The 16450-nt window shown below is 37.2% G+C and overlaps 1 protein-coding gene across 2 annotated transcripts in view; it reads left to right on the top strand.

The window, feature by feature from the left end:
• micu1 (mitochondrial calcium uptake 1) overlaps nt 1-16450 on the top strand; it is a 99159-nt gene that overhangs the window by 35593 nt on the left and 47116 nt on the right. For both annotated transcript variants that reach the window (XM_079855123.1, XM_079855122.1), the window contains exon 4: nt 895-1057. In XM_079855123.1, the coding sequence (XP_079711249.1) occupies nt 895-1057 (163 nt within the window). The remainder of the gene's footprint in view (nt 1-894; nt 1058-16450) is intronic.

The following is a 16450-nucleotide window of genomic DNA, read 5'->3' as shown; positions in this document are numbered from 1 at the left end:
TTACTTTGTTCAATAGCCAACCTGCAATGGATGATTTTTCAGTTATGTATGCCATGTCGCTTCAGGCTATGAATTACTTTTAGGCTGTTTTTGACTCATAACTCATAACGTTGGATCGTTGTGGTTTGCTATTGCTGTGATCTTGTGAGTGACAAGTTGTCCCGCCCTCGCCCCGAAAACAATAGGGCTGCATTAACTCAATCAGAGGCCCTGGGGCTTTAACTCTTTGTGCATACACACCTATACATTCCTCAAAAATGCATACTATTGCTTATATATAGACCCATGAGTGTTGATTATTTTCACATTTATGGGTGCATTTTCTTGTTTATATTTATAGTCAAGCAATATCACATGAGCAAAAATGCTGTTTTCCCGAATATCAGCAAGGTTGAAAATGTGAAATTGACTATACAACAATTCAGTAAACAAGAAGTTAATATTAAATTACTTACATTTTAGACACAATATTGTCTGTTTTTGCTTTATCTTGACAATTGTCAAGCCACAGCAGCAGCACACAGTGGTTTCTTTCCCAAATTAACTCGAGTAAAAAAAAAAAAAAGCAAAGTACTTGCGCCACAACAACTGAATTTTGATTCAAATTCATTCATTATTATGAATCATTCCAATCCTATATGAGAGAGACTGGACATCGGAGAGTAAACGCAGCACAACAATACAGTGTGATGAAAATAGCAATATAGCATTTGGTTGTGCCATAAAGCTACTTGGATAAAATAGCATGTTACTATAAAAACACCTGAAATGCTGTCACCCTGGTAAAAATGTAGTTTATTTAGAAGAAAATTTAAGACTAAAGGAAAAAATTGAGTTCCCAGAATTGATATTGTCTGTGTTTGCTAAGTGTGTTTTTCTGTTTGTTTGATACAGGTGATGGAGTATGAGAACCGGATCAGAGCTTACTCCACCCCAGACAAGATATTTCGCTACTTTGCCACCCTGAAGATCATCAGTGAGCACGGAGATGCCGAGGTGTACATGACGCCACAGGACTTTGTGCGCTCCATCACACCCAATGAGAAACAGCCAGAGAGTGAGTTTCAGTCTTTCTTGACCAGGGTTGGGCAAAATTCAGAATTGGATATTGTAATTGACCACATCAGAAAGGATGTTGAACTGGAATGACAGGAAGAAGAATTTACAGAATTGAAAAGAAATTCAACAGTCAAACAACAGAGAATCTTTTATTATTAATTAAAGTTATTTTGAGCAGTGAAGTTTTGGCTAAAGCAGTTTTGAAGGGCTAAAATCATTGACCAAAATTGATGCTTCTCTGATGGTGTGTTTTGATTTTGTCTGTAGCAAATTATATACCTATAAATATAATATATATATGAAAAATGAATTGCAATGGATTATAATTCATTATGAATATATAGATAGGATAGGTTCTCAGAATAACTTTTAACATAATTAATTCCACATCGACTAATCTGTTCGTTCAACAGTACGATCTTCTTATCAACTCTCAAGAAAGATTCTTATTCTTATCAACTCTCAGGAAAGGTTATTCTTCTGGTCATGAAGAATAACTTTTCTGTTCTATTAGATTACTAACTAAAGTACTCAACAGTGTAAAAGCTTGTAGCTAAAGATCAAACATTTAAGTGACTGATCGATGAGCAGCAACAGAGACAATCAAGCGTATGATGGTTCTTAAATGAAATAAGAATACATACGACTACACTTAAACAAAGAATACATATATACAGAATAACAAGGAGTAAAGAAAGAAAGAGAGCGAGAGAAGATCAAAGAATGGCAAATATCACTAAGAGTTAAAAAGGTTAAGAGAGCAAGCAAAGAATCAAATCACGTTATGGCAGGAGTAAACAATCTTAACGCATCTAAATATTGCTAGAAATAATACTAGCATGGATCTTTGGTGCTGAGCAAGAATGGTGTGTGTGTGTGTGTGTGTGTGTGTGTGTGTGTGTGTGTGTGTGTGTGTGTGTGTGTGTGTGTGTGTGTGTGTGTGTGTGTGTGTGTAGATCCTCGCTGCGTTGTTCGTGAGCCTGAGGCGTTCTTATTTTGGGTGAAATGACCGTCTCCTTCTGACAGCCTAATTTGCATGTTTTATGATGGTGTCAGAATTGGTCATTTCTACTCCAAAGGATGGTAAAAATAGTATAATACATTTTATTGTAACATACTATACATAGTTAATTTAGGCGCAACAAGAGGAGTATTTCGATACCAAGGAAGGTATGGCTGGAAGAAATGAAAGTAGAGATACATTCTTTTACACTTGAATATAAGCACTTAGAGTTTAACTAACACAACTAAAAAGTCGCAACTAGGCTAATATATGGTAGGGGACATACGTACACACATGAATATATCATATACATTCTGGGATGCCTTAATTATGAGTTAAATGGAAAGAATGTCTGTGTATATTTATATTGACTGCATTTCTCATGTCCATGCCACATGGCCTTTCGTGCCTGCCGTGGGAGGGAAGTGGAGTTGATTAAGATCTTTTTGAACCTCACGAAGGAGCTTCGAGGTGTTTCTGTTTAGCCTCTGCCAGGCCACTAAAGTGACAATGGGGCATTTGATCCAGACTCGTCGGCGCTAGGCCTGTGATTTACATGAAGTAGTCCAAAAAGGTTAAAAGCTTTCTGAAGCTTAGAATTGAATCGGTCATCGTGATGCAGTCCAAACACTACATGTCAGTGTCTGTTTCGTGCACACAATGTTAATAGGCTACAACAGGTACAGTAAAGATGTGTGGATGCTAGGGCTGGGTTGACAATATCGATTTGTCGTTTTTAATCGATCTTCCTGTTTTCAGTTGATGCATGAACAAAAAAATTTAACTAAAATTGATTTGATCACGGCTATGATCCAATAATCGCAATAAGCTCTGTGCTTTGTTACTTCTGATATGAAACTAAGTCTCAGCTTTCAAATTCTGTCAATTTTATAACAAAATTCAAACAATAAGGGCCAGATTTACTAACAGCTTGCGCCAGCGCAAACCCTCTTTTGGCATTAAAAAAAAACTACTTTTATTAAAGGATTTATTAAACAGGATTTATTAAAGACATGCTGTAAAAAATTTGCGCTGAAAAGGTGTGGACAGATATTTTTGCTGCTGACCTTATTGCATATGCGTTTGTTTCCCTTTCAGGCGCAAAATTTATGGAGGAGAGTATTTAAATGAATCATGCAAGGTGATTTACTAAGGTTTGTGCTCGTCAATGTATTGGTGTTTGCGCCATTATTTTCTACCCAAAAAAAGCACGTTTTAAACCATACGCTACCTGGTAGATTGCGTTGGTCATTATGGAAATGATTCGTGCCTGTGCCTGTGTTCTTTAATTTCCATCAGTATATCACGCGCAGAACTCCCATCGGCACTGTTTTGGAATTGCGCTCTCAAGCTAATTTACCCTGTTTAGTAAATCTGCCCCTAAATGTTTTGATGCTCTTTAATGTCGTGTGATAGATGAAATCACACTGATGGAACCACTGAAAACCAAAGTGACACATTTCTGAGAAAAAATAAAAACTTACAATATCCTAGCTGCATAAGTATGCACACTCTGTTATAATTGGGCATGTGGCTGTGTTTAGAATAAACTAATCATCAAGCAATGTGAAAAAGTACACACCTGTCCCAAGTGACTGATTAACTCCAACTGTTTTTGTAAGATTTTTCTGACTTGGTTGCATGCTGCTACAAGAGCCATTGGCCACAAAGAGCTTATGAAGCATCAACAGGATCTCATTGTTCATTGATCTTAGGTTAGGGCTACAAAACAGCATACCATGGAACACAGTGAAGACAGTCATCATCAAGTGGAGAAAGTACGGCACAACAGTGACATTATCAAAACAGGGTGAATTGATTAGAAAATTGGTGAGAAGACAAGAGAAAAAAGGTCATGGAGGCTGTCAGAGTCAGAGTCAAAGGTCAGAGTCAGACTGGTAACCCGAAGGTTGCGGGTTCAATACCGGCAGGAAATGAGCAAGGCATCTAACCTCCAATCACTCCCCTGGCGCCACAGGTGTGTGTCCACAGTTTGCAGTGTGTTCACTACCCTCTACTCCTAATGTGTACATACATACACTCTCTGGACACTTTATTGCTTAACACCAGTTCAACTGCTCGTTAACGCAAATATCTAATCAGTCAATTGCATGGTGGTTGATCTGCTGAGGTCTGCAGAAGAGCATCTCTGAATGCACAACAGGTCGAACCTTGAAGCAGACGAGCTACAGCAGCAGAAGACACACCGTGTGCCACTCCTGTCAGATAAGAACAGGAAACTGAGGCTACAATTTGCACAGGCTCACCAAAATTGTACAATGGAAGATTGGAAAAACGTCGCCTGGTCTGATTAGTCTCGATTTCTGCTGCGACATACAGATGGTAGGGGCAGAATTTGGTGTAAACAACATGAAGGCATGGATCCATCGTGCCTTGTATCAACGGTTCAGGTTGCTGCTGATGTAATGGTGTGGTGGATAGTTTCTTGGCACACTTTGGGACCCTTTGTACCAATTGCACCCTATGGCACTCCTATGGAACCTCCACGTGAGGTCTCTAGACGGGATGCGGAGGACTTCGGTGATCTACCCCAGGCGGTCGTAGACACCATCACTTCGGCGAGAGCACCGTCTACGAGGCGCCCTTACGCTCTGAAGTGGAACCTGTTCATTGAGTGGCATACTTCTCACAGGGTTCCAGACTGCGACCATTTTTTGAGAATGTGCGAGTTAAAATTTTATGTGGTCGCATTTGTGCGAATGCATGGTCATGTACTACTCAGTTAAATGCACGCATGAATTTTCCTGCATTGAACTTGTTTTAGCGCCCGCCAAAGTGAATTTTTGTCCCGCCAAAGTCTTATTTGATCGGTGAGTAATGTAGATGAAAGCGCTGTCTTGCTCTCTCTCCCTCGCACATATTAATCAAAATAAATCGACACGGTGGTAAAAGGTCGGAAGAGTTTCCGTGGAGCATTCGGAGATTTTTTTTTTTCCTGAATTACCGCTGGGTGTGAATTGTGCTAAATAAATTGCATTATCTTCTCTGAAAAGCGTTCCGGACATTCAGCTGACATAAAACAACACTTTAATTAAACGAAAAAAACTATCCAGTGATGAAATGTTTTCTGTGTTGACAGATTTCTTGGATGTCCATGTCCTAACTGGGATAATCACACAACGCGCATGACATGTCCAATTCTCGAACTAATGACTCCTTTGAACCGATTCATTTTAATGAATGGTTAAAACAACTGATCTTTCCAACAGTGAACTCAGGAGACGTCTGAATCAGTGTATAACGAATCAGTAACACTTTACAATAAGGTTTATTACATAAATTACATAAAAAGTACAGTTTGCTTACTCAATCTTAAGATTTAAAATAAATAAAACCACTTGTTTTTTTGAAAAGCAAATGACTACATTTTTCCACACAGTGCTATCAAGAATCGATAAGAGAATCGTTAAAGAATCGGATCGATAATCAGAATCGTCAGTGGCATTATTATTGATAAAATCTTATCAATTCCCATCCCTATGTGAAGACAGTAAAATTATAATCAAACATTAAAGAACATACATGTTTTTTTAATAGTTTTTTTGAGAGTTAAAAGATTAAAACGTTTTGCTAACATGAGGTCTTATGTCACTGTCAGTCTTTTTACATCAGTGCAAAACTAGGGTATGCAGATTAAGACCACTATTCATCAGCATGCATTGATTAATCCCATGGCATGTAGCAAAAAAAAAAAAAGGTGCGACCAAATCATATGCTGGTGCGACCAACTGAGAAAGTTGGTAGCACCAGTGCAACCAGTGGAAAAGTTAGTCTGGAGCCCTGTCTCACCGGAAAGACCCCCGGAGATCCCCGATCAGAACTGTGCTTTCCTTCCTGCAGGAAGGGTTGGAGCAAAGGCTGTCTCCCTCCACCCTGAAAGTGTATGTTGCCGATATTGCCGCACATCATCTTCCAATAGATGGTAAATCTGTGGGGAAGCACGACCTGATCATCACATTCCTGAGGGGTGCGAGAAGGTTAAATCCTCCTCCCTCTCACCCCATACCCTCTTGGGATCTCTCTTTGGTGCTGACGGCATTACAGAGAGCCCCCTTCGAACCGCTGCAGTCAACTGAGCTGAAAATCCTGTCAATGAAGACAGTGCTCCTGACTGCGCTGGCTTCCATCAAGAGGGTAGGAGACTTGCAAGCATTTTCGGTCAACAATTCGGGCCGCCCTACTTATGTTATTCTGAGACCCCGGCCCGGATATGTGCCTAAGCTTTCCACCACTCCTTTCAGGGACCAGGTGGTGAACCTGCAAGCGCTGCCCCTGGAGGAGGCAGACCCAGCCATTGCTTTGCTTTGTTCTGTCCGTGCTTTGTGCCGGTATGTGGACAGAACGCAGAGCTTCAGGAATCCAGACCAGCTCTTTTTCTGTTATGGAGGCCAGCAGAAGGGAAAGGCTGTCTCTAAGCAGAGGATGGCCCACTGGATAGTGGATGCCATGGTCATGGCTTGTGGAAGCCAAAATATAGCGATCTTTACTGCATGACACGCTTACTTGCATTTTTTCCTGACAACAGTGGAAACAACTTAAAATACTACTACGTCATTTTTGGTCATACAGATAAGAGTAATGCATCATTCAATCAACTGTAAAGGGTATTAACTCACAATAACAAGAAAATGTTGTGCCTTTGTGAATTAAAGAAAACAAACAGGATGCGCTTTCTAAACACTGTGAACTAAAGCGTGTCACATAATTGAATTTAAATAAACGTATACTTGCCTCACAGACATGAGAAATATATCGATGGAAAGTCTGAAATTTCTACTTTTAAACGAACCAATTCAAATCGAAAAGAAATACTCTATGCTTATGTAATCCATATGAAATGTGCATTTCTCTCTATAGGTGCCTTCACTATACTGCGTAGTAGGGATGAGTCACGATTTTCGAGTATTCGATTAGTTGATTTAATTGTAGAATATCGAATAGGCTGTGCGATTATTGTCTTAAAAAAATCCCAGTGTTTTCGTTGCTGATGCGGTGGTGATGTGTTCATGTAACCAGAGGGTGACGCTGCCAATAACATACCTAAAAGCTGTCAATCAGCTCTCAGACAACAGAATAAGATACACATTGTCTCACACCAGAGCATGTGACCATGTGGTAATATTTCCTCCAGAGCCGAGAGCACCTTTCTGAAGATTCCACTCCGCTCGCTCATTCTGCTCAGTGTTGCTCGCTCAACCCAGAATGCCCTTTGTGATATGCTGGTTCGAAAATGTGTGAAATAAGTAGGGCTGCCCCTGACAAAGGTTAGTCTATTAGTAGTTGTTCATGTAAGCCATTAGTCTAATCACATATTTATATTAATTAAATTACTTAAATATATATTGCAGAGTATGTGTGTGTATATATCTCTATCTATCTATCTATCTATCTATCTATCTATCTATCTATCTATCTATCTATCTATCTATCTATCTATCTATCTATCTATCTATCTATCTGTCTATCTGTCTATCTGTGTCTGTCTGTCTGTCTGTCTGTCTGTCAAAAGTTTGGAAACACTACTATTTTTAATGCTTTTGGAAGAAGTCTCTTATGCTCATCAAGCCTGCAGTTAAAAACAAAAACAAACAAAAAAAACAGTAATATTATGAAATATTATTACATTTTTAAAATAATGGTTCTCTTTTTTAATATTTTTTAAAATGTAATTTATTTTTGTGATGCAAAGCTGAATTTTCATCAGCAAGTACTCCAGTCTTTGGTGTCTTATGATCCTTCAGAAATCATTCTAATATGATGATTTGATGCTCAGTTATTATCAATGATGGAAACAGTTGTGCTGTTTAATATATTTTTTTGGAATACTTTTTTCAGGATTCATTGATGAGTAAAACGTTAACAGCATTTATTCATAAAAACAGCATTTATTCAAAATAAAAACATTTCTAACAACATAAATCGTTACCATTACCTTTTATCAATTTAACGCATCCTTGTTGAATTAAAGTACTAATTTCTTAAAAAAAAAAAGTTATTGTTCCCAAACTTTTGAACGGTAGTGTATATTGTTACAAAAGATTTCTATTCTAAATAAATACAGTTCTTTTTAACTTTTTATTCATCAAATAATCCTGAAAAAAGTATCTCAGGTTATAAAAAAATATTAAGCAGCACAACTGTTTCCAACATTGATCATAAATCATCATATTAGAATGATTTCTGAAGGATCATAAGACACCAAAGACTGGAGTACTTGCTGATGAAAATTCAGCTTTGCATCACAAAAATAAATTACATTTTAAAGTATATTAAAAAAGAGAACCATTATTTTAAATTGTAATAATATTTCATAATATTACTGTTTTTTTTTTTTTGTTTTTTGTTTTTTTAACTGCAGGCTTGATGAGCATAAGAGACTTCTTTCAAAAACATTAAAAATAGTAGTGTTTCCAAACTTTTGACTGTATATATATATATATATATATATATATATATATATATATATATATATATATATATATATATATATATATATATATATATATATTGTGAACGCGCCTATAGAGAGAAATGCACATTTCATTCGGATTACATAAGCAGAGAGTGGTCTGTTTCTTTTTGTTTTGAATTGTTTTGTTTAAAAGTAGACATTTCAAGCTTTCCATAGATATATTTCTCATGTCTGTGACGCAAGTAGCCTATACGCTGAGTTTCGGTTAATTTATGAGACAAGCTCGTTTACGTGCAATGCAAGTGATCGCGCCGGCACCTCCATGCCCTGATTCTATTGTCTGCTATAACCTATTTGCTTCTTATTTATTAAATCCAGGCAAATGTTTGATGAAACATTGATTAAAATTAAGATTTAAATTATACAAAATGAAATTCACTTTAAAGAAAGGCTTTCTACAAAACAAAACTAAATGAAGTGGTCAAAATCATGTCTGACCCACTCCATATGTCTCCCAATATATTGCTCATCTTAAGATCCTATCTTACTCATGCTGTTCACTTTTCATATAATCACTTGAGCGCGAAATAGGCTATATTATGCCTTTATATATTAAACGCCCATTATGGTTTAGTATTCTCCTCAGTATATATTTAAGTAATTAAATTTATATAATCGTGCGATTAGTCAACTAATGGCTTAAATGAACAACTAGTCAACTAGAAAAATCTTTAGTCTGGGACAGCCCGACTCCGAAGTCATGTAACTTCATGCTGAGCTTCTGTCTGTATCTGTAAATAGCTCTAAGTCATAAATACACCAATAGCCACTATAGCCTGTGCAGCGGACTGACTTCCTCGATCATTTCCTGTGCTCTAATCTGAGTTTATAATGTTCCTCTGAGGGCTGAGGCTATGAAATGCAGTTACTCTAAGTCATGGGGTTTTGACCTGTCATACTCTTGTTGTAGCTGTGAAACAAACTGAAAACTATTGCTGTCATGTAAAATTTATACAGTTGTTACAAGTTTAACCCCCATCAACCAGCAGGGACTGACAGGGTCATGCTTTTCAGCCAAACCTTGGCTACGTTATACTTCAAATATCTCTATGCCCTTCACTCGCTGACTTGCCTGCGTCTCATGAACTCTGATATATATTGCTTGCATTGTGCTAGTGCCCACTGTCTGAAAGGAACGGCCTAAGCCCTTGATCACTTGGAACCCGCTATGAAGATTATTTATTATAAGTTGGGGTAGATTTAGATTTAGATGGAGCTGCCTGAAGTGTACATATGAGTTTGCTCACTCCCTTTGTCAAATCTGATAGTTTTAAGGTCTGTCAGCAGAAACTTCCTTCACACGCAGGGATTCCCCTTAGAGAAGTTAGTGAGTGTATGTTTAAAATTAAGTGGAACGCAGCCCACAAGATGAATCACTATACAACTGTATTGGCTTTTTTGATCATATTCTGACATATTTTATGTAGTAACTATCAAAATACACTAAATAACTTTTTTTAGGCAGAGGATTCAGGCTAAAGTGTATATAGTGTTAGATGTTTACTTAAATAGTGGTAGATACTATTTGCCCCTCAGTGTATTATGTAATGGAAAGTTAACATTTTAAAAGAATCTGGGTCTTCTCGGGTCCATTCAGTAAAAGCACATTTATTTAAAATTACCCAAGACCAGAGTCTATACTAATATTATACCCGACCCGTGTCCGAGGCACTCTTCAAGGTTTTGGACGTGAACCTTAATTTCGTAAAAGAAAACTGAAACTAAGACTAAAACTATTGGTCAAAAATAGAATTTTTTTACACAAAACTAAACGAAACTAACAACAGTTACTGAAAAACTAACTGAAATAAAAAAAATAATTAGCAAAAATAAATAATCGTTTTCGTAATTATAAGCTCTCAGCTTGTACCGGAAAATCACGTTTTTCCATCCCACTGCGCTACTTTATTTTTCAATGTAAACGCACGCTAGATGGACATGTATGACCAACGCCGTCTTTTACAGCGTCTCGTGCATGACACGATGTTCTAAAAATGCGGCACTCAAGTTAAAATAAGTTCAACTTTTAAAATACGTGTCTCGAGACCTTGCGCTTTTTACACATTCCACTGCCCGCGTCTCGCTTTTCAAAGCAAAACCACTTTCTGTGTGAACCAGCCCTAAGAATACAGCTGTACCTTAATAAGATAACCATCTCATGTGAAACTAAAGATAACACACATAATAGACAGGACACCACACTGAGCAGAAAACGGAAAAAACAAATAGCATGTCTAACCCGTAAGTAGACATACATTTGTCAGAGTAGAAGTAAACTAAATGTTTGGTCTGAATAGAACACATGAATATGAGTATAACTATCAGTATATTATATTAAAATATGTAATAGACAAAAAGTATAAATGGATCAATGTTTGAAATGATTAATCATAAAAATAACCATAAAGGATTAAGCATAATAATCATCAAATCATTTTTTTTATTTTTCTTATACACCACATGTTTCATCTTTAATATGAATGAGTATGAATGAATGATTTTTACTTTTAAGTTGCATTTGTTTGCTTCTTTGTTCAATTTCAAACAATTATTTAATTTTTTATTATTAAGAGGTTTGCACAAGAGTTAACTGTAAACTGCAAACATTAAACTTTGCTGAAATGAAATGTCTTTAACTGGAAGTGTTCTGTTAACTCTGACTGATTAACTAAAACTGAAACTAAATATATAAAAACTAAATAGAAATGTTCACAAAATAAAAACTAAACTAAAACCAACAAAACCATTAATGAAACTAACGAAAACTAAACTGAAATTTATAGGAAGTTCTTTCTTAAAAATTATATTAAAACAAAAACTAATTTAAAAATGCAAAACTATAATAACCTTGGACCTGCTCGGGTCTCGGGTTGGACCTCCGGTTTTCGGATCCAAGTGGAAGACCTCTAAATGAGAGATCCACCTTTCAGTTAAAAGAGACACGCATGCACATTAGCTAGACCAACCTGAGGAAATACAGCTTTTTAGCACAATTTGAGCTAAAGAAGCTATACATTTTTTGTGTGTGTCAGATTTAATTGAAATACCTTTGCTGAACTCTAAGCTTAGCCTGCAGTTTTTCTCCATTGAAGCAGACAGGAGATGTGTGACTGGAAAACCGCTGCCTGGGGCATTACTAAGATGAAGTGGCTTTGGTTTTATTCATTAGACGGTCAATTTTAAATAATTTCATCATATTATCTGCTTTCACGTAGTGTTTAATAATGGCTTTTTACATTATTTACATTATCAGATAGTGCAAACAGCAACATCTTGGCATTAGCATTTTGATGGGGGCTTGAATTTTGCACACCTCCCTCATGGGTCATCTTAGTTCCCCATGGTTCCACATTCCACCCCTCACATGATACCATGACAGCTGAGCTAGGAAAATAGCTGTTGCGTGTAAAGAGATGGCAAACCGATCAGAGGCTTTTATAGGAGGGAATGCCACAGTGAAGCCCAGCTCATCGAGTGTGTGCGTGTGTGACTTTGCTTGGTAAATGAATTAGAACGGTAGAATGAAAGACTGTCACCCAGAGGCCGAGCTGATGCAAGAGGTTTGATCACTGGCCATGAATAACCGATGGAGGTGCTGATGGCTGCAAATGTGTGTTTTTGCATGTGTAAATGCATTTGGACTTTGCGTTCACAGCCAAAAGAACATTTTCAGACCAGTCTGCATTATACATAACGATTTGTCATTTTGGGCAGTTAATGTTAGATTAATGAATTAGATGATGGACTGTTATGAGGTCACACATTTTGGTACTCTAGCCTTAGACGTTTTCACACCTGGAGCGTTTGTTTAACCTGGTGCTAAACATAAAATTGCTGAATCTTTTATTTATTACACTGTTGTTGTTTTTTAGTTTTTTTTTTATCAAATGTGTCTCTGTGTTTAAATAAATTCAGTTATAATTTAAGTTTTAGCTAATCTTAGCTAATGCTGTTAACTATATAGGGAGCCCTTACTTACACATGACTATTATATTAAAGGTTACAATTAACAACAGAGACCAAATTATTAAATTCAGTTGCTTTTTATTTTTAGAAATACAAAAATATACAACATATAGTCATATAGTCAACATACAACAACAGAAAATGGAAAACAGCGCAGACGATTAAAATAAAGTAGGTTTCAACCTACAATAAACACATTTAAAAACGATTTCAGTTTAAATTAAGTTCCTGTATGGCCTGGGGAATAAAAGATACATACATAAACATACATTAAATAATCAAGACTAAAGTACTAACAGGTTAAGTAAGGGATAATGTACACCCAGCCGGTTGTTATCTCAGAATATAAACCCCCGACAGGCAGATGAGGATCCCGACATGAAGCGGATGAAACGAGAGAGCGAGTCCACCATACTGGATGGCATAATTAAATAACTACACAAAATATTGATTTGACTGAGTTTTAATATTAGCTCACCAAATGCAAAACTTCCATGAAGAAAAAACGTTTCTAGCAAGCGTATAGCGCTGCTGACTTCAGTAACCCGGATGAGCCTGTGTTTTCTGTTTTGAGTGGTTGTTATCTGGGAATAACATACCGCTGAATGGTGTGATCGACCAATCAGAATCAAGTACTCCACAGAGCCCTGTAATAAGTAAGGAATAATTGATGATGGGCCGTTGAATTATTAGATAAATAATGCATACCCGCGTTGTGACCGTTACACCTCAGGTGTGCATTATATTTCTAATAATTCAACATTATTAGAGGTTTGAGCCACTGATAGCAGACTAATGTAGTTAATAGAGAGAGAGATTGCAAAAATGAGACAGAAAAGCACGTGCGTCAATAGTATTTAAATTATTTATTTATTAATTCATTCGTTTTAATTTATTAGTTAATTGTGCCAAATATTCTGCCAAATGCGTAAATGTAATACTTATCTATTCAAATTAAACTGCATGTTTCCATTGATTGTGAAGTTAGACATTAAAAATGGCAGATCAAGCACAATTGTCTGTCATTTTATTTCTTGTTATGAATTGTATCCTATTTTCAGTTATTACAGTTAACTACGCAAAGTGATATGGATCTGTAATGTGGTCAAGACCGGCCTGGAACTACTTTAGCTGTGCGTTTCCCTGAAAATAATTGCACACCTAAGAACGTTTGTCAACCAATCAGATTCAAGCTTTCAACAACCCCCACCCCTTTAAATATTTAAAGTAAATTTAATATAGTGTAATATAGCTAATGTAGTGCATTTACGAAATGCTTCTCTCTAGAGTTAATTCCTTTAGCGGACTAACCTGCTGTCTACACTAAATGAATGAAGGTGCTCAAGCTGTTTGATTGATATCTTTCCGCAGTTGATACACTGGTTGAGAGATGTAAACATATCGATCGATCATCTCTTCTTCTTCTGCGCTTTTTTACTGGTAGCTAACTGTTGCATTACCGTGCTCGCCCTCTTCTGGATTGTAGTGTGGATTGTAGTGTGCATCTGGGACGGGACGAATACACCGTTACAGCCCTAGTACTTACACATGTGGCATTAAAAGTAGCAGTGTTTGTTTTGCTAGTGCCTCTCAAATCATGGGTTAACCTGGAGCAAAGATGAAGGGAAATACCATTTTGAAATTTGGTCAGACGTCCAAAGCACATAGAAATACTGAAGTTTACAAGGCGTTTAGTGAGCATTTCAAAGATTTATAGTCTGATGAATCCTCTGATTTAATCCTAATGAGCGGAATCCCGGAAAACAGGAGCACTCTGACCAATGAGAAAACAGTTTACTCGCACGTGACTTGTATTAAAGTCCCCCTGTGGTGAAAATCAAGCTTATAATGTTGTTTCTATGTCTATGTGGTGTTTACAATATGCTGTAAGACAAACCATGTACAAAAGTCAAAACAATTGCAGAGTATTTTCTCCTTAAATCTACAGTGAACCAAAGACAGTCTCAAAAACGGGGTTTGAAATCGCTGTTGTTTCTGATATCACAAACTACCTTGTTGACCAATCAGGTCAGTGTGTGATCGTCAACGAGTGGATCTCTGAGCGGGTGTGAGTGACTGGAGGCGGGGCTAATTTGCAAATTCATAGAATCGGGGATACTAAATTAAGCAAGGGTGTAGAGTTAAATACAAGCTATTTTAAAGCCTGAATAATTTTTTTTCCAAGGAAAAAACATTTAAAGATGTAATTTTGGTGATCAAAGATGAGTTTTAAGGGATAAAATGATCCCGTTTTAAGGTCCGTTTAGAAATGTTGCCTTGTGAAAGCAAGCCACATCAAGAAGAAATTGTAACTATTTTAATCCCAGTTGCAGAACAAAGCTAACGATCTACAGGTCTGAAAATGCCTGTAATGTGATTTACAAAAGTTGGAAATGCTCCTGTTACAACATGCTTTATTGGTCCTGGAACAGCATTCCTGTCAACAAATCACTGCCTATTTAGGGTTATCAAAATATAAAAATTTACACAAGCTCATGTTGTTCCAAACCTGCATGCTGCATTTTTTTCTTCTGCATTTCACAGAGGAAGATTCTTAAAGAATCTCCACGTAGTTGTTTTCCCATACAATAAATAACCATTTGTAGCGACCATATCTGCTCAAAAAGTGTTTTGAAGTAACGTTATAGTTTTGGGTGAGGAACAGAAACATACATACAATGGGCCCTATATTAACGATCTAAGCTCATGGTCTAAAGCGCACGGCGCAAGTTCACTTACAGTAGGCCGTGTCCGAATCCACTTTTGCTAGTTTAACGACGGGAAAAATGGTCTGCGCACCTGGGACGTGGTCTAAAAGGGTTGTCTCTATTCTCTTAATGAGTAAAGGGTGTGTTTTGGGTGTAACATGCAAAAAAAAAACAGAGTCTCATCTCCCACTCCCTTTAAAAGCCAGTTGCGCTCGCACCATGGCGGATTCGCTATTTACATGGCGGAATTTGCAAGCGGAAAGACTGAACGCTTCTCCAGAGAGGAAACAGATCTGCTCGTGCGCGAGGTTAAAGCCCGTAAGCAGACCATCTACAGGACAAGCCGGATTCAACCATATCTTTATGTACACAATAATACATACTTTTACATACTACATACACACTTTTATTTTAAATATTTGACATGTTTGTGTGCTGCTGCGCACCCCTGTGTGTTTAATAAGCAGAGTGTACGCGCATTGTGGCCCCGCCTATAGGCGCATATTACTAATGCGCCCTTTAAATAACAAAACACACACACACACATATATATATATTTTTGGCTTTTTAGCACTTATGTACAAGACAGTAGAGGACATAACCCTGACCAAACTTGTGCAAAAGAAGTGCACTTTGTTCTGTGCCGGTCTGACAGCTTGGGCGCTTCTGTAATGTAATACATTCAGATGCGCTTTAATCACAGGGCTGTGTCAGTAAGACCATGCTAAGAAAAATGGCCACTATTAAAGCAAAGTGGATAGTAAAGTTGCACTTTAAGCACAAATTTGACTGCAATCACTAAATGAAAGTACAGTATTCACTGTTCACTTGTAAGCGGTGGTACTGGCTGTGTCTTCCTCTTTATCCTCTTTTGTTGGACTCTAAATGATGGCAGTGACCAGCTCTGTGTCCATACAGCCCAGCTCAGCAGTCCTCTGAGACGCACGACACACACCTCCACAGCTTTTAATCGCTTTCTCCTGCTCTCTTCTTGTCCAGCTCCTTATTTCTTTTCCTTTTATTATAAGCATTGCTCTACCAGCATGATGGTGGGTGGTATGATCAAAATTTCACCCATAGACTATCATTAATTTATCACAGTAACAGAATATATCACAGTATAGTCATTTTAGCTGGGCAATTATAAATAACTATCTTTTTATATAATACAATTGATTAAACAGATTACTAATGGAAGGTTCTTTATTATTTTAACCAATA

This window comes from Squalius cephalus (assembly GCF_949319135.1).
Source record: "Squalius cephalus genome assembly, chromosome: 21".
NCBI classification, from domain to species: domain Eukaryota; kingdom Metazoa; phylum Chordata; class Actinopteri; order Cypriniformes; family Leuciscidae; genus Squalius; species Squalius cephalus.
Note: the sequence above shows the minus strand (reverse complement) of the source record. Positions and strands in the feature narration are given on the sequence as shown.